This window comes from Sinocyclocheilus grahami, unplaced genomic scaffold (genome assembly GCF_001515645.1).
Source record: "Sinocyclocheilus grahami isolate Dianchi unplaced genomic scaffold, SAMN03320097.WGS_v1.1 scaffold913.1, whole genome shotgun sequence".
Classification (NCBI taxonomy): Eukaryota; Metazoa; Chordata; class Actinopteri; order Cypriniformes; family Cyprinidae; genus Sinocyclocheilus; species Sinocyclocheilus grahami.
This window is the reverse complement of record NW_015506092.1, coordinates 73,806-97,185: the sequence shown is the minus strand read 5'-3', so window position 1 is coordinate 97,185 and position 23,380 is coordinate 73,806. Positions and strand designations below refer to the sequence as shown.

Genomic DNA, 23,380 nt, shown 5'->3' with positions numbered 1-23,380 from the left:
CAAGGCTGCATTTATTTGATCAGAAATATAACATTAATATTGTGAAATGTTATTACAATTTAAAATAACTTTTCTATTTGAATATATTTTAAAATGCAGTTTATTCCTGTGATCAAAGCTGAATTTTCAGCATCATTACTCCAGTCTTCAGCGTCTCACGTGATCCTTCAGAATCATTCTAATAGGCTATGCTGATTTATTATCAATATTGGGAACAGTTTTGCTGCTTAATATTTTTTTGGAACCTGTGATAATTTTTTTTAGGATTCTTTGATGAACAAAAGTTTAAAAATAACAGCACTTACTCAAAATGGAAATGTTTTGTAAAAATATACACTGCTGTTAAAAAGTTTGTGGTCAGTATATTCTTCCCTTTTTCTTTTCTTTTTCCCCCTTTTTTTTTTTTGAAAGGAATGATTTTATTTAGCATGGATGTTAAATTGAGAAACAAAAAAGTGATAAAGACTTGTTACTTTTGTTTAATATTGTTAGAAAGGATTTCTATTTTAAATAAACGCTGTTCTTTTTAACTTTATTCATCAAATAATCCTGAACAAAGTATCGCAGGTTTCAAAAAAATTAACTGTTTCCAATATTGATAATAAATCAGCATATTAGAATGATTTCTGAAAGATCATGTGACACTGAAGACTGCAGTAATGGCTAGAAATTCAGCGTTGATCACAGAAATATATGATATTTTAAAGTATATTAAAATAGAAAACCATTATTTTAAATGGCAATAATATTTTACAATATTACAAATTTTTCTGTAGATTTGGTCAAATAAATGTAGCCATGATGAACAGAAGAGACTTCTGTGAAACACATTTTAACACATCGTACTGATCCCAAACTTTTAAACAGCGGTGTATTACATATATATGACAAAAAATATTTTGGCTCCTTTTAATTCCCAAAACAAGTGTGCGTGCGTGTGTGTGTGTGTTTAAAATCATACTTGGCCCTTTTACCACATACTTGCTGTTGCTGTTTCTCTTCAGATGCATAGATATGTAAATGATGGATACTTCTGCTTATGAACACATGACAAAAATTTGAACAGAGTTCATCCACTTTCAAAACACTTTAGTTTCATGACCTTGTCCACAAGGCTGTTACCTTTCATAAGGCATAAATACATCCCAACAACCACACGACCTTTCCATAGCATTTAAAATCCTGTCCATGTAAGGTTTCCTGAATGTTGCAGAAAGTCTTTATCTGATAAGATCTTACGGTGCATTTTCTAATGGCCAGTGTTGGGGGTAACGCATTACAAGTAACGCGAGTTACGTAATCAGATTACTTTTTTCAAGTAACTAGTAAAGTAACGCATTACTTTTTAATTTACCAGAGAATATCTGAGTTACTTTTTCAAATAAGTAACGCAAGTTACTTTTTTTTCCAATTTATTGATTGACAGCTCTCCTGTCCCCATGTTGAGAGAAATCAGAAGATGTTACTGTAGTTCTAAAATAAATATGAATATGCATTAATTCATCTCACTCAAAAAAAAAAAAACTGATTCAGTATAAAAAAATGCTCAGAATATGATGCAAACCTGCAATAATTAAATGTTAAACAACACAAATATCCTTTATGTATTTAATCCCATTCTATTTGCTTCTGCCCTTTACTTTCCCTTCAGCCTGAGGCGCATTCATTTCACTTTTGGTGTGAAAAGGTTTTTATATATTTGCCAAAAATATAACTTTTTTATTTTAAAAACAAAAGCAAGCCCGGTCCAGATTTAAAAAGTAACGCAAAAGTAACGTAACGCATTACTTTCCACAAAAAGTAACGGTAATTAGTTACTTTTTTCACGGAGTAACGCAATATTGCAATGCATTACTTTTAAAAGCAACTTTCCCCAACACTGCTAATGGTTATTATTATTTTTTTTTTTAGCATTTATTTCCCTTCTGACCTTTTTGTTCCAAGAACGTTCCAGGGAACCAAACACTGCTAGCAAACATTAACATGTTTAGCTATCTCGAGATTGCAGAATGCATTCAATTTAAAAACTTGAAATTAGTAGCACTTAAACATTATTAATGGGAAGTCACTTCAGAGAAATACACTTTAAAAATCGCCTCAATCAAACGGGACCAGGCGCTCGCTTCATCGACTGACCCCCTCACACTGTTTCCATGGTAACCGTGAGTTATTTCTGTCCTTTTACTGTACCCTGTGGACTTAACGGCAACTACACACCAATAATTCACCGTCGCTAAGCTATAAACAAACGCTCTTGTGTTCAGGAAACGGTGAAGCTTTAGAATGGATTAATTCTTGGTGTTTCGGCCCCCCTTGGTACGGTTTCCCTCAGGCGTTATTATGCAACGGCTTTAATCCTTATTAGGATTATTCGCTGGACACTGCCATGACAACTAAAACGTGAAAACTGGTGTTATTTATGTCTCAGTTGATTGAAAAAGCAAACTTAGGCTTTTTTTAAACATGTATTTATGAAGATGGGATGCTAACATACTGGTTTGGTCACATGGCTGGAGGACGTGTTGAATCAGTAACGTTAGTGGAGGGTGACAGCAGCGAGGCTCCTGCTATAATACACAGATACCAAAATAGGAGCTCGACATTCTCCAGAGGCTGACACTAAATACAGGGGCCACATGTCTGATCTGTCCGAGCACAAGCCGCACTGCTGGGGATAAAACTTCTACGAAGAAAGGACGAGCTGTGTCAATCAGTCATTAGACGGGTCAGGTAAGCTTGTTTTTACATAGGGGCTAGTTGTCACAAACGCTATTACCAGTAACTAACTAGTTTTGGGGCCTGAGTTAAAATGCACTGTTTGTTTTCATCATTAGCTGTGTTTTTGTCGGTTGGTTGCAAAAACCAAGGTTAAAACAGGGTTATTATCAAAACTAAAACCATAGAAACAATATAAATAATATATTGAATGTATTTATATATATATATATGTGTATGTGTGTGGCTGTACATACACATGTAAGTTAGTTGTTTTTTGGTGTTTGGCTTAGTGTTATGTTAGAATCATTATTATACTCATACCTTTTGTTCTTTTAATATTTTGAATTGTTTTTAGCTTTATTTTTTTGTTTTCATTTAAATTTTTAGTTTTAAAATGTTGTATGCATTTGTCATTTTTATTTATTTTATTTTATTAAATGTGTGTGTGTATATATATATATATATATATATAGAGTTTTAATTACTTTTTCTTATTTGTAAGTCGCTTGGATAAAAGCGTCTGCTAGATGACTAAAAGGTAAAAGGTAAAGAAACGTCTTCGCTACTTGAAAGGAAATAAACGTTATTAAATATATACAAATACTTATTTAATTTCAGTTAGTTGCCAAGGCATTTCTCATGTTCACTTTATGTACCAATATAACACTAAAATAATACACATATTTAGACATGTATTTAAAGCAATAAAAAATCAAATGACCAAAAAAAATTACTAAAACTTTTAACAAAAATGAAAACGGAAAGCTATTTCAAAGCATTAAAAACTTGAATAGTATTTTAGTGATGCTAAATAACACTGGTTTAAAATAGTCTTACATTAGGTTAAATTTTGTGCTCAAAATAAATATATTTGTGTAAAACGTGTTAGGTAAACAAACCCAGTAAAAACAAAATTATATATAGAAAAACTACTGTGCCAAAACTGTTTCATATTTTGTTACCATTTACATTTAGCATTTTTTTGGTCGTGTAAAATTGTTTTACGGTTTACATTTTGCTAAAAATGCATTTAATGCCCAGTGTGACAACTTGCCCCATATGATGTGACAACATAAGTCAACATTTGTGAAGATATACAACCAGGTTTGTGTCCATACAAAAAGTTCAAAAATAATATTTACTGGAATAAATATGATAAAAATGGTGTCTAAAATATGAATTTGGTTTTACCTGCATTAGTTCTGGCTTTGTTGCTATCGTATTGTCATAGACAGTAAACAAAATATCCTAGAGCTGAGCATAACTAGAAGCATTTATATATATAGATATATAGATATATATATGTATGTTTGTGTGTGTGTGTATATATATATATATATATATGTACTATTAATTTATTACATTTCTACAACTTAAATGCATTTTCCTTGATGATAATTTTGTAATATAGCTTTTTTTGTAAGGACACTTGAAAACTCATTTGAAAATCTCTTTCCAGTTGCAATGTCAGGAAAAGCTCAAAGCGGTTACTCCTACGAGTTCTGCGATGCCTCTCACTCCTCTGAGGTGCTGGAAGCTCTTCATGAGTTTCACAGCAGCGGTCTGTTCACAGACGTCACCCTGCAGTCTTCATCCGGACAGCTCTTCCACTGCCACAAGGCTGTCCTATCAGCCCGCAGCTCCTATTTCAAGGTAATGTTCACCTTAGACATGAGAGAACGTTTGAACGACACCATCAACCTACCTTGCATAAACGGAGAGATTCTGGGTGCTTTGGTGAGCTACGTCTACACGTCAAAGATCAGCATAACCCAGAACAACGTCCAAAGTCTTCTTGAAGCCGCAGACCTGTTGCAGTTCAACTCGCTCAAGAAAGCCTGCGAGAGCTTCTTGATTCATCTGCTGGACGTCGATAACTGCCTCGGGATGCACTCGTTTGCTGAGCTTCACGTGTGCTCTGATTTGCAGCACGAGGCTTTGAGGATCATACTGAGCCGCTTTGAAGAACTCACACTTCAGGAGGAGTTCCTAGAGGTGGATTTCCAAAAGCTCATGGGGATTTTAGAAACGGAGAACATTAATGTGTGGAAAGAAGTGACTTTATTGGATGCAGTGGTCAAATGGGTCGCCCATGACACGGCTCCTCGAATAGACCACCTTCAAGAGCTTCTCAAATGCATCCATCTCGAAGTGGATGATGCTTGCCTCAAAACTGCTTTGGATCTACGCAAAGGTTGCTCTGAAAACAAATTGCGATCTCTGATTCGTGCCTCCTTAAAGCCGAGCAAAGGTTTCTCACAGTGCTGCAAAAAACTAACGTGCAGCTTGTATGTTATTGGTGGATATTACTGGCATCCGTTGTGTGAAGTCCACATGTGGGACCCTGTTTCCAACACATGGGTTCAGGGCAAAGACATGCCTGATTTTGAAAGAGAGAGTTATAGCGTGGCACTTCTAGGCCCTCATATCTATGTGACAGGAGGATACAGGACACAGACTGTGGATGCTTTAGATACCGTGTGGATTTATAACACAGACTCGGATGAATGGACAGAAGGATGTCCCATGATCACAGCCAGATACTACCACTGCTCCGTGGCTTTACGTGGATGCATATACGTCATTGGTGGATATACGACAGGAGCTCCTACTCAAGAAACTGAAGTCTATGATCCTTTGAAGAGGAGATGGTTTCCTGTGGCTGATATGATACAAGGTATGAGAATTTCAGTTTATTTACACACATCTATTGGATTGGTTGCCTGAATGAGGAGTTCGGAGTTATTTTTTTGAGGCCATGGTGCTGGAAGTATTTTTCCCTATTCTTTTTAGGGATTTCAAAAAAATACTTCAGTTAAGAGGCATTTACCAAATCTACCAGATCCAAGATGAATGGCAACATCACAACATTTCATTTTAAGCAAGAAAAAAAAAAAAGACTGTAAAAAGGAACACGATTTTGTACTTAAATGTTGTCATGTCATTTGCAATGATTGATCTGTTACATACTAAAAATCACAAACCATGGTAAAACATTCTAATTAATTTTTTTTTTTTTAAAGTCTGAAACAGCATTTTAAATGCATGGAGAAATATTCAGACAGATATATAAACTACTGAGGTCAGTAATATTTTTACTTGTATACCTAAAAATATATAGAAGATAATTTTTTTTGGCCATTTCGCCCAGCCCTACTGAAAATTCAGCATTGCATCACAGGAATAAATTACTTTTTAAAATATATTCAAATAGAAAGCTGTTATTTAAAGTTGTATTAATTTTTAAAAATATTGTTGTTTTTACTGCATCAAATGAATATGGCCATGGTGAGCACAATAGACTTTTTTTCAAAATTAAAATCTAATGCGTAGTGCAGTTCTTCACTAGGATTTCAGCTTTTTAAAAAGTCAGAAAATCTTACACATAAAAACTTTAAAATATTGTAGATCTAATATGCCTGTTGATGGAAGTTCAGCGTCTTTCTGTTTTGACTTTAAAGGCGTGGGAAATGCAACCGCTTGTGTGGTGAATGACAGAGTCTATGTAACCGGAGGGCATTATGGGTACAGAGGAACCTGCACTTACGAGAAGATTCAGACTTACCGGCCAGATATCAATGAGTGGAGCATCACAACGATATGTCCACATCCTGGTGAGCCACCTACATTTTGTATTCGATAAGCTAAATGGTTTGGAAATGAGCCCAGATGGTTTCTCTTTCTTCACTATCGCTTGTGATTTGAAAAGCTCATCAAAACTCTTTACTTTCAGAGTATGGCCTTTGCTCGGTCTCCTTGAACAATAAGCTTTATCTGGTCGGCGGTCAGACCACCATCACAGACTGTTACGATCCCGAGAGAGATGAATGGAGGCAGATGTGTGCGATGAAGGAGAGAAGGATGGAATGCGGCTCAGCTGTTATAAAAGGGGGCATCTATGTAGCAGGTGGGTATTCATACTCTAAAGGGACATATCTGCAAAGTATAGAGAGGTACGACCCTGAGATAGACTGCTGGGAGATAGTGGGAAACCTCCCATCGGCTGCACGCTCACACGGCTGCGTTTGTGTGTTCAGCGTGTGAAATCACAGCACAATCACTGTCTGTGGAGCCACATCCAGTGGGGTCTAAATGTCTGAGACATTTTATTTAAACATAGTTCAATCATGGCAACTCTCGGAACATTTTTTGCATGGTGATGGATATGAAAATGTTAATGTATTTGGTCTTGGCGGAACAGATCTGCTATGCTGCTGCTGTTGGTTATTGCTGTAGTTGTAGATTATTGCTGCTGCTGCTGCAAGCAAGTACAGGAACTTGCTACTGCCAATGCATATGGCGATACGGTGACTGAACTATATATAAATAAAGTGTTAGAGCAAATGTTGTACTATAAATTTAGCATTATATTAAATACATTGTGCAGTCATTTGTCAATATTCATCGGTAAAAACAGTGCAGATCCGCTCTCACATTTTCACTAAACTTGTGGCTGTATTGACTGCTGCTCCAAACGCCATGAAAAACACTCTGATTATCAATTTTATATTAAAACAAAATTAGGGTAATAGTATGGAAATATTTTCCCATGCTTATCCAGACCTGGAAATGACTAAAATCTAATTCCATACACTCTTAAAAATAAAGGTGCTTCACGATGCCATAGAAAAACCTTTTTTTCTAAATGGTTCCATAAAGAACCTTTAACATCTGAAGAACCTTTCTGTTTCACAAAAGCTTCTTTGTGGCGAAAGAAGGTTCTTCAGATTATAAAAAGGTAAGAAAGAGATGGTTCTTTAAAGAACCTTTGACTGAATGGTTCTTTGTTGAACCAAAAATGGTTCTTCTGTGGCATCGCTTGAAGAACCTTTTGAAGCACCTTTATTTTTAAGAGTGTACTGCATAATTCTTACATGCAAATGCAAATTAATGCAAATTTCTTACATGGATCATGTGACTCTTTGTATTGATGGTCAGATGTTCATCCATTGCTCTTTGGATCATCTCAAATCATGCTGGAGAACATGATCATCAGGTTTTGGTTTCACATCAGCTCCAAAAGGGAGACAAACCAACAAGAATTCTTCATTTTCAGTTCAATTAATCACTTGAATTGTTATCCTGAAAATCTCAGACGTTTGGACCCCGCGATATATAATTCTAAACTTGTGAGTGTGATGTCAATATGATATTATATTTGTTCAACACGTGAAGTCACTGATTGTCTGTTATCTCTGCTGGAAGATAAAGGGCTGTTTCTAAATATATACTGAACAGCACAATAGATTACAGCACTTCACTTTTTGCACAGTACCTTTTTGAAGACTAATGTTTTGCAGCAAAAAAACTAAACTGTTCTGGTGTTTTACATCAAGAAATGTATTTATTCCTTAGTATTATTAATATTTATTTGGATGATTTTGTATTTGTAATATAGTTGTGAACCCAGGATTTTACTATAAATATGTGATGTGTATTGTGTAATTTATTGTTTATAGTTATTGTGATGTTTTATCAACTGTGTATGCTGCCAAAAATGTGAAAAGCACAAATTTAAATAAAGTTCCAACAAACGTGTTTGTAAATCCTACATAGACGCTAGTATTTCTGTGGTATCCACCCAAAAATGATGCAGTATGGTTATTTAGAAAAGGTATTTTGAGGAACAGTGTATTTTTATCCATAAAATAATACAAAAATTTTGCAAAGCAACACAAACTCCTTTTTGCCCAACATGTTTATGTTGGAGTGAATCGTATGAAGTCCACTTGAATATCAACCTAAAATAATCAGATAGAAAAATCATGTAACTAGTTTGTCATTGTAAAGTCTGAAAAAATGTGTCTACATGTGTCCAGTGCAATATTTTTGTGGCAATTAACTTATGGGTTTGTAACAAAACATTGACTTACCGACTTCTTTTTGTGGAACTTATAAGATGCTGGCAGGTCGTATCTGAGCTCTGTGAGAGAAACAACAACGGTTGAGGACAAAAAACACCATATCACTATAAAGCTTATTACAACCTACAGGGTAGGGAGGATGTCCCGATCAGGTTTTTTGTGCCCCAGATCCGATCAGAGTCATTGAATATTGAATATCTGCCGATACCGAGTCTTGATCCAATATTTGTATATTCTTAGTGTTTGATGCACAATTCAAGTACATTAAAGTTATTAAAATCAATCCAATGTATACATAGAGAGAGTGTATCTTATATATGTATATACACACATATTACTTTTACTCTATGTAAAAAACTCACAAATACACATCTTATGGTTAAAAATGCATACAATGGAATGGATACAAATACAGTATAATGCTCACCAGCTATATGCGGACTGGTGGGATACTGCTCCAGGAGTATTTTGGGCTCCTCAAATCCATCAACCTGTTGAAGGCAGCTTTCTAGCTCTTTGAGCTTCATATCTACCTCAGATGATCAATTAATCCTGCTCATATCAGTCCGTGTTTTCATAGTTCATACTAATGTTAATCAGATCAGAAACGTCGACTGTTTCTCTCTTAACTGAAACGCCACATGATCATGATAACACGAGACTTCTAGTGATATAGTGACTTTCCTCAAGTAGAAAATTCACATTGGATCAGAAGGTAAACATGCAGTGCACTTACATGTGTGTTTTCCTCTTCTTCTACTTCTGCAAGCTTATCTTGTCAGCTGTGAGTGGTAGCGCCATCTGCTGGCTGATTACTGCCATGGCGCACATTTATCATATGTTGTGATTAGATAACATTTTATTCATATTAGTTAGTTTTTAACATTATAAAATTATGATTAACTGAACACAGGAAATTCCTTTTAAATCATTTTACTTGTTGCCTGTTTACTAACATGATAGCATGAAAAAAATGGCAATGTATTAAGAAATATTCTGGTGTTTCTTATTTTTATCTTTTTTTTTTATATACATTTTTTTAGATTATAATTTTTTAAATAGTAAAAAAAAAAAAAAAAGTGCCTAAAATGACTCCTGGCCCTACTGTAGTTCTGTCCAAATTCTAAACAGATAACAGTTACAGTTGCTGAATTTGGAATATAGCAATAATAACACACTACTAATACAAATATCAGATTGTGTGAATTGAAAACACTCCATCCTTTCATAAAATGACAGAAACTGGAATCATGATATTAGCTAAACAAATTTGGAGTTGACGTCCTTCCATGTGAACAGCTGCTAACTTTAGCCCTTTATAAATATCCTATTCATGCAAGTGTCTTATCATGTCTGAGCTTGACCACAACATATTTCCAAATTTTTTTTTTTTAATAAAATCGTAACAAAATCAGGAAATTATATATGAACAAACCACTGGGTAAAATCAGTCAGATGAATATATTTTTAATATAATTTAAGGAATTATATTTAAGAACACTTTAACACACCCTCTGTATTTTAGTGGCATATAAAGTTATCAGCGTAACTTCATTTAGCATGAAACCAAGATGCCTTACTTCTCTCTGTAATTTCTCCTCTGTTTTGTCGGAGAGAAGTGGAGACATTTGTGAAAGCATGTCATTGCCTGACCCAGAGCAGACTGATTTCTCAAAAGAAGTTTATGTACAAGTGTGAGAAAGCTATTTTTTCTGAATTAACTTTATTTGTACCTGTGAAGCAGAATCAGCACACAATAATTAGCTTTTTACATTTTTTAGAGTAAGAGGAAAACAACATGCCCTGAAACAAATGTAGGCAACAACTAAAATTTGACATACCATTCAAAAGTTTAGGGTCAGTAAGATTTTCTAAAAAGAACTGAATGCTATTTAGCAAGGGTGCATTAGATTGATCAAAGGTGACAGTAAAAACATTTATAATGTTACAAAAGATTTATATTTCTTTCTAACTGAATTAAATGGGGTATAAATACACAGACTAAAATGAGGAACTAAACTAGAAACAGCAGCTAGGAGTACAAGAGGCCCCAGTGAAGCCGAACAGAAGACTGATGACGGTGGAGCCGAAGGTTCGAAGGGCCGAGACAGAATCCTGGCCTCTGAGGGTCAAGATGGAGCCGAAAGGTCATGATTCCCAGTCTGCGTGGCTATGAATCCAAAGACCATTCTGAGCTATTCTGCTTGTCTGCCAAATGTATGCTTTATTAATAAGGTTTGTACTGAATTTGGTCCTACAATGTCACTGTTTTAATCAATTAAGCCACGTTAAGCATTTTAGAATGTCCCTATTGGTTTATGTGTTAGAATACCACATGTATTTCACAGAAGCATTTGAAGTGCATGTTCATCTATAGTCTAGACAGGGCAATTCAATATAGCTTCCAATACATGCAGGTCATGTGTTAGTATACCACATGTATTTCACAGAAGCATTTGAAGTGCATGTTCGTCTAGACAGGGCAATTCAATATAGCTTCCAATACATGCAGGTCACACATACGCCTTGTTTTTTTTTCCAGACAGGAAGTAGATGCATTTTTGCACATGCACAGTACAAATCGTGTTTCCGGGACAGATCGAGTAGTGACATGCACTATTCTATGCCGTTAAGTAGTATAAATAGTGCGAGTAGTGTGTTCACACTGAAAATTCCAAAAAGAGAAAATGCACTTTAAATACCTGGATGATGCACTTAAAGAACCGACAAAAATGTGTGTGGAATGTTGGACACTTTATGCACTCAACTGTCGCAGCTTTAATTATGTAGTGAAGGGGGAGGGGCTATGATTATGAATGACAAAATAACCTTATATAATTCATACACTACATGGTTGAGTACATAGTGCATAGTGCATAGTGTATAGTGTATAGTGTATAGGGACGCATCTTTAGTATTTTGTGTGTGTGTGTGTGTGTGTGTGTTGTGAAGCCCTGTGTGGACAAAATCATAGAGCCTTACTCCGTTCAGATGAAATTAAATAATGTTTTAGATAAACTCTTGCCAGCTTTTCTTGTGTTAATCAGCTATAGAATTTTCAATTCTCATAATTCATGGAACAAAATGTGAAAATTATTATTACATACAGTATTAACATATTAATAATACTTTTGTAACTTTTAATGCCTAGCCAAATAATTTTGAATACAGTATCCCAACATAAATTTAGACATTATCAAGCCTAACTCCACAGAAAATTGGTGACTACAATCTCCTTTACAGGTGTGCATTAAAATACGTTAATGTATAGGCAATCAAGGCAGTTGAGATAAACAAAATAAACTCACCTGGATTTTGTTAAAGGAGACATATTATGTCCCTTGTTACAATATGTAATATACCGTATTGGCCCGAATATAAGACGACCACCCCTTTTCCAGATGTACCTTTTGAAAAAAGGCTTTTTAAAAACCAAATCTTGTTTTTTCTCAGTAAAACACGTTTTATCTTCAATTATTTTCATATTGCATATATTATAATGTTTGTTTTGAAAGTGTGGTAAAAACAGGTAAAATGTACCAACAATCACATTTAAAAAATATACACTGTTTGATATACCATTAAAAAAAAAAAACAGGTAGCCCATCTGATTTAGGACATTTAGGCTATCCATCTAATAGTAGCCTACCAACATCTTATTAACAGTAGAAGTTCAATCTTACTGTAGTCTTCAAATCTGGGTAGTGTCTTACGTTTTAAAATCACAAAGGGAGTTTGGTCCCATCAGGCTAACGTGACAGTCACGACTCATGCAGCTGTAAGGCTTTCTTTTGTTTTTACTCACGATCTTTACAACACGCATTACATTACGTATTTCATGGCACACTCGTTTTATGCGTATTTGGCGTCACCTATTGTTGTGTGTGTATTATTGACATGTCAAAGTCTAGAGCCTGAATATAAGACGACCGCGTTTTTTCAGATGTATTTCCAAGAAAAAAACATCGTCTTATATTCGGGTCAGTACGGTAAGTCTCTGGTCTCCCCAGAATGTGTCTGTGAAGTTTCAGCTCAAAATACACCACAGATCATTTATTATATAATTTTGAAAATGCCTATTTTGAGTGGAAGCAAAACATGCTGTTTTCATGCCTGTCTTTTTAAATGCAAATGAGCTGCTGCTCCCCGCCCCCTTTTCCAGAATAGAGCTGTGCCATTACAGCTCTTACCTGCAAAAAAACATCTGTTTTGGTTCTGATTATCATGTTTATCGCGCTGAAATCATGCGTTTTAAACCATATGAGTTTAAACTTCTGCTAAACGGTTTTCTGAGTGCACACATCCGAAGCACACGGAGAACTGGACCAAGGATTTCTCCAAAAAAGTGTCTGCGAAGTGCCCATCTTCTCTCAGTTTGTCAAAAAGGTCTATCCAAAATTGCACACATTCACTTCGCAGAGTCAGCCACCATCTTTCGATGTGCTGGTTTCCAGAGCTTGGGCCAAAAGTATGGTCTGTTTCTGGTCGATCCTCAGAAGAAGTCAAAAATCTCTGCATCTCAGCCACTTTAATATTTTCTGTTCTTAAATCTAGCCTTACTCTAGCAGGACAACCCCCAGCTTTAATTGCTACATCCATGAAGTGTAAATCTTGGATCATTGTTGGTCTTGTATGCCTCAAGCCATATTATGCTCCTGGAAAATCCATCTATACATCCACTAATTCCAAATGGCTTCAGCTTATCATAGCCATCTACGTGCCACACAAAGTTAGGACCACTATGATACACACACGGCACCCCAGTCAATTTCTTGACCTCAAATTAACCCCTTCACCATCTAAAAGCCGGAGCAGAACTCGCACCGTTTCCCTATCAGTTACAATACCATTCAACCAACATTTTTGGTGCATCCATCTATAACCATGAGACTGGCCAGAGGTTTGAAATAGCTGTTCAATGAAAGCTGCCACCTCAGCCACATAGGTTTTGTTCTTTCTGCACCAAAGCTGGTTCTTGCTTAAAATCCTTTCAAGAGTGCGTTTGCTCAGAATTTCATCATTAGTCAAACCATGTTTAAAATACTCCTTAATTAGTCCTTAGTTCATTAGACCACTAGCCTGTGTAGTGTCGTGTCAAATGAGTTCGCAAGTCATAATTTAGTTTTAATTTCATAATTTTAACTTTTTAATCTCAGAATTTCAAATTTGTTAGTCATAATTTAATTTTTTTGAAAGTCATAATTTCAACTTTTTTATCTCGTAATGTCAAAATTTCGACTTTTTAACACATTGTTTTTTTTTCTTATGTGATGGAAATGGGCTTCCTTAGAAATGGGCTTCCATACAGTTAGGATCTAAGACACTACTAAGGGGTCTTATCTAAGACACTTTTTTTCTCCTACCTTGAAGGTATCTTTTTTTTTTTTTTTTTTCACGTTGCGGTTCAGGGCTTCCGTAATTTTTGACTACAGTGGAAAACATAGAGTGAGAAACCACATCCTGGACCCTTCTGGGAAAGAAGCAAAAAATAATAATTGTGCTTATCACAGGCCGGTGCATATACTTATTAGTATATATACTTCATTCTCTACCGATTCTTTGATTACTACCTAAACTCTAACCCTTCTTTTAGTCTTTTTTATGTATTAATATGGGGATTAACAGTACTCTCACCAGTGTTGTTTAATTCACACTCACAGAAGTAGGCACACTGATAATAGTTTAAACTGAGGTTAACACTGGTTAACACTGATAATGAGGTTAACCTGAGATTATGAGATGGACACAGCATTAAGAATTAGAGAAGAGTTTGTTTATGAAAAAAGACAGAAGTGAACTGTATTATGTTGCAAAAGCACCCTTTCCTGTTTCCATTTCTCAAGACTTTATCTATGCAAACCAGATTGATGAATGACATGTCACATGGACAGGTGCAATTTTATCTCGGTTAACACCTAGTCGATTGGCATACATTTCAAAAAGGTATATATATTTTTGATATAATTTAGAGAATAAAACCTAATACCACTTTTATACACTGTAAAAAAAGTCCCGTAAAAAAATGGTAAATAACAAACAAAAAACATAAAATTAAAGTAAAATATCATAATTGAAACTAGGAAAAATCTGTAAAATAATATTTTTCTCCCTGTAAAACCTTTAATGAATTTTTTTTTTAATTATTGTTTTTGCACTTTATTTCAATTAAGATATTTTACTTTTGAAAAACTGGTGCTGGCCCACCTGAAGGACATCACTGGACCCTTGCTGGATCCTCTTCAGTTTGCCTACAGAGCAAACAGGTCTGTGGACGATGCAGTTAACATGGGACTGCATTATGTTCTGCAACATCTAGACAGACCAGGGACTTATGTGAGGATCCTGTTCGTGGACTTCAGCTTATCTGTGTTTTTTGTTCTGTCACTGTCATTCTGTTACACTGTGGAAGCTTCTGTCACGAAAACAAATTCTTCGTATGTGTAAACATACCTGGCAATAAAGCTCATTCTGATTCTAAATTTTACAGTTTTTATTTGGCAGCCATAGCTGCCAGTCATTTACAAGTTTTTTTTTACAGTGCAGTTTTCCTATATTTTGCATATCTGTTTATGTGTATGAATGTTTTTAGGGTTGTGCCCTTTGAAGGAGGAAAACAGGTTGCTTCACTTCTCTCTGTTTTGTTGTCGAGAGGAAGTGAGACATTAGTGAAATCATGTCATTGCCTGACCCATAGCAGGCTGATTACTCAACAACAAAAAATGAATGTACAAGTGTGAGAAGCATTTTTTTCTGAAGCAGCTTTATTTACAAATGTGAAGACAAAACATAATTGGCTTTTTACATTATTTTAGAGTAAGAACAAAAAATAGCATGTCCTGAAACAAGCAACTAATAAAACCTTTAAATTTTTTTTTTTTGGCAATGGTAATGTTTCATGAGCAGCAAATCAGCATATTAGAATGATTTCTGAAGGATCATGTGACACTGAAGACTGGAGTAATGATGCTGAAACTTTAGTTTTGATCACAGGAATAAATGACAGCTTTAAACAATAAAATAGAAAACGTTTTTTATTGTAATAACATTTCACAACATTACTGTTTTACTGTATTTTTGATCAAATAAATGCAGCCTAGGTGAGCATAAGAGACTTTAAAAAAGATTTAAAAATCTTACCAACCTCAAACTTAAAAAAGAGAGAACGAAATTACAGGTAAAATTCAGATGAAAAATATACAAAGCAGAAAACCTCTACTTTCACCTATTACACTTTTCCAACAAAAACGGAAACCTCTGCAAAGTGTTTTTCACAGATCATTCTGATATGTACACGGCGTTCAAAAAGCATGAGCTCGGCATGTTGCCTCAAATTAAAGAAAAACATTTCAAGATCACTATCAGTAAAAAAGCTCGAGAAAGTCAAAGATACACAAGCACACTCTTATTTTACCACTTAAAAATGACAATTCTGCCATTATTGACCCAACCTCAAAACACTGCATTTTTATGACAGGGATGAGATAACAATTAGCATTTCTGGCTAAACTATTTCTTTAACAGAAGCAGAAGAGGGAGAATACATATCATTTTAATGTTATAAGAGGAATAGAGTTGACTACAGAGTCACTGACATCTGCCTAGTGCTTCCAGAGCTATAAACAGATCCCACTCGATATTTCGACATTGTGTTTCTCCTTAACAGGCCTTTCTTAAAGAGAGACGTCAAGAGCTGGTTGCGGAATTTCTTTCCAATGAAGGCATACAAGATGGGGTTTATCGCACAGTGGGCGAAAGCCAATGCCTGCGTGACGTACAAGGCTACGTCTATATGGTCTCTCAGCTTACACGTTTCCATCACCTGGCCGCCTCGCATCAGGCTGTCTATTAACTCTAGGATATTATTGGGCAGCCAGCAGACAATAAAAGCCAACACGACGAATAGGATGACCCGCATGGCCTTCTGCTTTTGGCTGGCTCGCGAGCGGCAAAGCGTGCAGATGGTGAAACCATAGCAGAACATCATGACGGCCAATGGCAGGAAGAATCCCAAAGTGTGGTGGAGAACCCGCCAACTCACTCTCCAGCTGTCCATGTTTTCCGCGGTCAAATTGTCATGGCATACATATTCCTCCATATAACTGGACTCAAAGGCCTCACGATTCATCATAATGGGCAGGGACAACAAAAAGGCACATAGCCACACCATCGCACACACTTTTCCCACCAGATGCTGTTTTTGGGTGAGAAATTGGGTTGCTTTCACGATGGCCAGGTAGCGATCGATACTAATACATGCCAGAAGAAAGACGCAGCAGTAAAATGTAACTTCCTGCAAGCCTGAAATCACTTTGCACATAACTGTGCCAAACATCCAGTGGCCGACGTGAAGGTATGTAGCCCAGAATGGGAGTGTCAAAGAAAAGAGCAGGTCGGCGATGGCCAGGTGCATCAGGTAAACGTCAGTTGACGTCCTGCGGTTCTCCATGCAACTCACCACGAATATCACCACCATGTTGCCTGGCAAGCTCAGACAGAAGACTATGGCGTAAACTAAGACCAAAACCGTGCTGTTCATATTCTGCATGTTTTCTGGGCAGGGAGTCACCAATTCAGGGTATATGAAATCTGGAGTAGTAGCTTCCATGTTTAAGACGTTTGACTTCCAACTGTAAGGGGAAAAAAATTATTAGAATCAGCATATTTAGATATAACGCACTCAAATGATTCACTACCTGTCAAAATGTTGGACATTCTGTACAGTATGTGTTAATCAATGTAATTTATGAAATGTAAATTTTTAATTTTGATTGGATTAGATAGATAATTCTCATATACATTATTTTACCATTTTAATGACTCTCTTAACTGCCTTCTGTAGAGTGTCTTATAACCAAATTAAGCTTGTTTCACACTGAAAAAAATTTTCAACTTAAAAAGTGTTTGTGCTGCCTGAAAATGTTAAGTTTAGTCAACTTGAAATGTTAAATTGTGCGGTAACACTTTACAATAACAGTACATGAATTATCATGTACTAATACCTGAATTAATAATTACTTGACTATGAAATAATGATGAGTTAAGATATGTATTAATCAAGAACTAATGAAGAACTAACTTAACTACGACATGAGTCATATGAACTACTGCATGAATAACACTACCGTAATTACATGTTAGTTCCTGCATGTTAGGTAATGTAGTAATTAACACTTTGGGGTAAACTAAATCAAACACGCTCTAGAAGCAAGATGTATGAAAATGGCACAATGTAAAATTGTTTATAAATTTGCCACCTGCAGTTGTCACAAACAACAGTGGATTTCTTGCAATATTTACGTTTAAACGAACTCGTCCAACACACAATGATGCATTCATAATTAAAAACAATTTCATCTCATTCTGTTTTGAGTGATTCCACTGCTGCCGTCCTACAATAACGTATTCATTAAGCAGGTGCAATTTTCCAGTAGTAGCTTCCATGTTTAAGACGTTTGACTTCCAACTGTAAGGGGAAAAAAATTATTAGAATCAGCATATTTAGATATAACGCACTCAAATGATTCACTACCTGTCAAAATGTTGGACATTCTGTACAGTATGTGTTAATCAATGTAATTTATGAAATGTAAATTTTTAATTTTGATTGGATTAGATAGATAATTCTCATATACATTATTTTACCATTTTAATGACTCTCTTAACTGCCTTCTGTAGAGTGTCTTATAACCAAATTAAGCTTGTTTCACACTGAAAAAAATTTTCAACTTAAAAAGTGTTTGTGCTGCCTGAAAATGTTAAGTTTAGTCAACTTGAAATGTTAAATTGTGCGGTAACACTTTACAATAACAGTACATGAACATAACATAAACAAAGCTATGACCATCATCTCCATGCTAACACTGATTTTAATTTGGAAAATTGCACCTGCTTAATGAATACGTTATTGTAGGACGGCAGCAGTGGAATCACTCAAAACAGAATGAGATGAAATTGTTTTTAATTATGAATGCATCATTGTGTGTTGGACGAGTTCGTTTAAACGTAAATATTGCAAGAAATCCACTGTTGTTTGTGACAACTGCAGGTGGCAAATTTATAAACAATTTTACATTGTGCCATTTTCATACATCTTGCTTCTAGAGCGTGTTTGATTTAGTTTACCCCAAAGTGTTAATTACTACATTACCTAACATGCAGGAACTAACATGTAATGAAGGTAGTGTTATTCATGCAGTAGTTCATATGACTCATGTCGTAGTTAAGTTAGTTCTTCATTAGTTCTTGATTAATACATATCTTAACTCATCATTAGTTCATAGTCAAGTAATTATTAATTCAGGTATTAGTACATGATAATTCATGTACTGTTATTGTAAAGTGATCTGAATCAACAATCAACTGACTTGGCCTGAAATTTGAAGTGAGTTCCCTTTGTAACACACAAACACACACTCACTGACATAAATTGAGCTGAATAATGACAATATTGTCTTTTTAGAGCTGCTTTACAGCTGAAATGGTTTTATAATTGAATAACTGCAACATTAGTTATTGTCTTGTTTATTACTGTCAATCTGCTTTGAAACAATATTGTAGACATAAAAGTGCTATATAAATATGACTTGACCTTTATTCTAAAAGTGCAAAATAACAATAATAAAGAATGAGTTGGTATGTCTAAACTTTTGACTGGTATAGTGTATACGCATAAATGCATAAATGTAAAAGTATACTTAAATAGTTCACATTAAGTCATATCGGCTAATCCATTAATCTTTAAATTCATTAAAAGCTGAACAAACTTTCAATACATTGATCAAAATTGTATTCTCTTACCGTTTTATTTTCTGTGATTTTACGGATTAACAGCGCTCAGGTCTGGCAGTCTAGGGTTTAGAGACCATTCAGTGAAAATTACTCAATGCTGACTGTTGATTTTCTGAGAGTGGTTTCATAAGATCTGATTATCACTAGGCGACCCTGTCTCTTTCCTTCCTGTGTGAATAATCAAAAACAATGTAGAGTAGAGATATTGTCAGTACTTTGGTTTCACCAGAGAGTCATCCAAAAACAACTGTACATTTATTTATTAATTATTTATTGAGGGCCGGCACCGCTGGGGGCCCCCTCACCATGCAGGATTATCCTGCCCCCTCACTCAAAATAAGTGTGAAAATAGAATTTGCTGATGCAATATAATAGGCTTTTGAAATATCACAATTGCCAAGTGTATAGACTTTCTAGCATTCATATTAGACTACTATAGCAACAATTTATTTAAGAACGGTCTGTTTCACAAAGTCACATTTTCATTAGCACATTTGACACACAAACTTCCTGCAAAGAATGCAGCTCAGTAGGCTAAAGGTATGATGATTTTTTTTTTCCATGTTTAGAGGGCTAGATAACTGATCAACTGTAGTTAGTTGATTATTTCACTGTATTGTTCTTGTTTGTCACTGGTTGCTGTTCTAATGTAGCATACCATAATGATCCACACCGATCAGGAGACCATGGCGGAGACTGTAACAACGAGAGAGCAGAGACAGACAACACAGACAGAACATTGGGGTTGATGGACAAGACTGAACGTTCAGGGGCAGCCTCCCTGGCTGGATCGGGACAAGACAAAAGTTCACAAACGGCCTCCATAACCGTGACAGGACAGTATGAGGATTCCCCGACGGCCTCCATAGCCATGACAGGACAAGCAAGGAGTTCGTAAACGGCCTCTATAGTCGTGACAGGACAGACAAAGAGTTCCCAGATGGCCTCCTTGGCCGGAACAGAATGGGCAGATCGTTCATCGGCGGCCTCCTTGGCCGGAACAGGACGAGCAGAGAGTTCATAGACGGCCTCCTTGGCCGGAACAGGACGAGCAGCAAACATTTGTGTGTCTTTTTTTATTGCTGAAGTGTGTTGAAATTTCTTCTTCTGCATTCTACTGTACTGACGTAAATTTACATTTCCTTCAGCCTGAGGCTTATTCATTTCCCTTTTGGTGTGAAAAGGCTTTTATATTTGCCAAAAATAGAACTTTTTTATTTGAAAAACAAATAAGCAAGCCCTGTGCAGATTTAAAAAGTAACGCAAAAGTAACGTAACGCATTACTTTCCATAAAAAGTAACTAAGTAACAAAATTAGTTGTTTTTTTATGGAGTAACCCAATATTGTAATGCATTACTTTTAAAAGTAACTTTCCCCAACACTGCCCTTAACTATGAACAGAAAATAATAAAGCTTACCGAAGCTTACTGGTTGAAAACGCAAAGGTAGCTGACAAAAAGGCCATGTCAAAAAAGTTTACAGCCAACCGCAGTGTTGCTCTCAGGAAACGGTGTAGATAAAAGTTTATCCCCGGGAGAAGCGTAGCTGTGGACATTCACTATACTAGATACACGAGAAGCACGCGGTGTCTCTCCTCCTTTCCTTTTATCTGTTGCTGATTTCATTTTCAAAGTTTTGAGAGGTAACTTCACAGTAAAATAAATGTAGATTCTAATATGTGTAGCACGATTATATATAGCGTAGTTTAGCTGTTAAAAGCAGATTTGTCAGCGGATCACTATATAAGTAGACTTAGCAGGATGCCATCTTGGATCCCCTCCCCTCTAGATGGATGTCTTTAAACATTGCACCCGAGTCTCACGTCTTTAGCAGCATCTTGCACATGACATTGTATTCTACAATGCAGCGCTCAAGTTAAAGGCATAGTTCACCCAAAAATGAAAATTACCCCATGATTTACTCACCTTCAAATCAAGCACAAATTAGCACAAAGTGAATGTACAGCGCTCTCTTCCACCTTCAATACCACTTGAGCAAGGCACCGAACCCCCAACTGCTCCCCGGGCGCCGCAGCAAAAAATGGCTGCCCACTGCTCCGGGTGTGTGTGTGTGTGTTCACTGTTGTGTGTGTGCACTTTGGATGGGATAAATGCAGAGCACTAATTCCGAGTATGGGTCCACCATACTTGGCCACATGTCACGTCGCTCACTCACTCACTTCAAGCCATCCTAGGTGTATATGACTTTCTTCTATATAATAATCAGAGTTATATTTAAATGTCCTGACTCTTCCAAGCTTTATAATGGCAGTGTATGTTGTTATTTTGAAGCCCAATAAAGTGCATCCATCCATCATAAAAAGAACTCCACATGGCTCCGGGGGGTTAATACAGGCCTTCTTGTAAAGAAAAACGTTGGAGGATAAGCCAAGAGGAGACTGATTTTCCTTTGCTGTAAACAAAACTTGGTTCTCGCGAGATTAGCATATTCTCACCGGACCTTATGCTACACCTACGTCATCCACTGGAACGCCACTCTCTCGTGAACGTGCGTATGACATAGAAAGCTAGAGATTACAGTTTATAAAGTTTTAAATATGGATATTTTTCTTACACAAACGCATCACTTTATTAACCTTGTCAGGCCTTTATTAACCCCCCGGAGCTGTGTGGAGTACTCTTTATAATGGGTGGATGCACTTTTTTGTTATTCTCATCGGCACTAATGATGTTTGACTTTGCCAGTCAGAGATCACTAAAAATAACATTAAAGAGGTGTGTGACCTTGCAAGTACGATGTCAGACACTGTAATATGCTCTGGTCCCCTCACCGTGGTGATGATATACATAGCAGACTGTCATCACTCAATGGTTGGATGTCGAAGTGGTGCCCGCAGAATAACATGGGTTTCATAGCCAATTGGATGAGTTTTTGGGGCAGACCTGACCTGTTGAAAAGAGATGGTCTTCATCCACCCTGGGGTGGTGCCGCTCTTCTGTCTAGAAATATGGCACATAGTTTTTAGAGTTTGTACTTGACTAACCCAGGTCAGGAAGCAGACAGACTGGCTAAACCGACCGTCTGCTAGCCGCCTCACATCACAGAAGTCAGTTAATTCTCAGCACATAGAGACTCTTTCACCTAGATATCACACTATAGAGACTGTGTCTGTTCCCCAAACTAGAAAATACAAAAAATGTCCAAACCAGTTTAATTGATGTTCAACAAATAATAAAAAAGCAGATATAATACAGATAAACAAATGATAACGCTTGGCTTAATGAATATTAGATCCCTTTCTACAAAAGTGCTTTTTGTAAATGATATGATCACAGACCATAACTTAGATGTGCTCTGTTTGACAGAAACTTGCTAAAACCAGATGATTACATTATTTTAAATGAGTCTACCCCCCAAGATAACTGTTATAAACATGAGCCGCATCCAAAAGGTAAAGGGGGAAGTGTATACAATTTATAGTAATATTTTCAGTATTTCTCAGAGGTCTGATTTCAAGTATAATGCGTTTGAAGTAATGGTGCTTTGTGTAGTAAGTGTTAATGATAAATCCCTATTGACATTTGTACTGACTACTGTATATAGGCCACCAGGGCACCATACAGACTTTATCAAAGGATTTGCAGATTTTCTGTTGATGCTGGCTGCAGATAAAATCTTAATTGTTGGCGATTTTAATATCCATGTAGACAGGGCCGTTTCTAGGCATAGGCGAGCTAGGCGGTCGTCTAGGGCGCCACCAGCTGAAGGGGCGCCAATGAGCGCACGTACTGGCACTTTTAGCTGGGTTGTGATAAAGAGTGGCACGGTCACCCTGAAATATGACCAGTACTTGGGCTAGAGTACTATCAATCTGACGATGCCTGTATGCCACTAGATCAGAGTGCTGTCAATTGCTGCCTGATTGTTGCATGCAAAGTTTGCATTTGGAGCGCTCAACAACGCCATTAGATCAGTGGGCTCTGTCAGTGCTTTGGCAAGGTAACACTTTTTTTTGCCATGCAATAAAGCTAAGTTCAAAGGCCAATTT

At 36.3% G+C, this 23,380-nt stretch overlaps 2 protein-coding genes and 1 pseudogene across 4 annotated transcripts; 1 reads left to right on the top strand and 2 right to left on the bottom strand.

Annotated features, from left to right (window-relative positions):
• Nucleotides 1–2,176: 2,176 nt before the first annotated feature.
• On the top strand, nt 2,177–7,886 carry klhl23 (kelch-like family member 23). 3 transcript variants are annotated; one of them, XM_016249141.1, is made up of 5 exons: nt 2,177–2,725; nt 4,178–5,395; nt 6,180–6,332; nt 6,452–6,625; nt 7,657–7,886. In XM_016249141.1, exons 2-5 carry the CDS (start codon nt 4,183–4,185, stop codon nt 7,866–7,868), a joined length of 1,752 nt encoding a protein of 583 aa, XP_016104627.1. In that variant the 5' UTR covers nt 2,177–2,725; nt 4,178–4,182; the 3' UTR covers nt 7,869–7,886. The 3 variants fall into 3 exon arrangements, with proteins under 3 accessions (XP_016104627.1, XP_016104626.1, XP_016104628.1); XM_016249140.1 differs by having other exon boundaries at nt 2,177–2,730; XM_016249142.1 differs by lacking the exon at nt 7,657–7,886 and having other exon boundaries at nt 2,177–2,730; nt 6,452–6,880.
• Nucleotides 7,887–12,768: 4,882 nt separating this feature from the next.
• On the bottom strand, nt 12,769–15,902 carry LOC107564138 (uncharacterized; annotated as a pseudogene).
• Nucleotides 15,903–16,158: 256 nt separating this feature from the next.
• LOC107564148 (C-X-C chemokine receptor type 1-like) lies at nt 16,159–19,419 on the bottom strand. Its single transcript, XM_016249157.1, has 2 exons — nt 19,380–19,419; nt 16,159–17,209 (listed from the first exon to the last, which is right to left on the bottom strand). The coding sequence occupies exon 2, from the start codon at nt 17,185–17,187 to the stop codon at nt 16,159–16,161; it is 1,029 nt and encodes a 342-aa protein (XP_016104643.1). The 5' UTR covers nt 17,188–17,209; nt 19,380–19,419.
• Nucleotides 19,420–23,380: the final 3,961 nt, after the last annotated feature.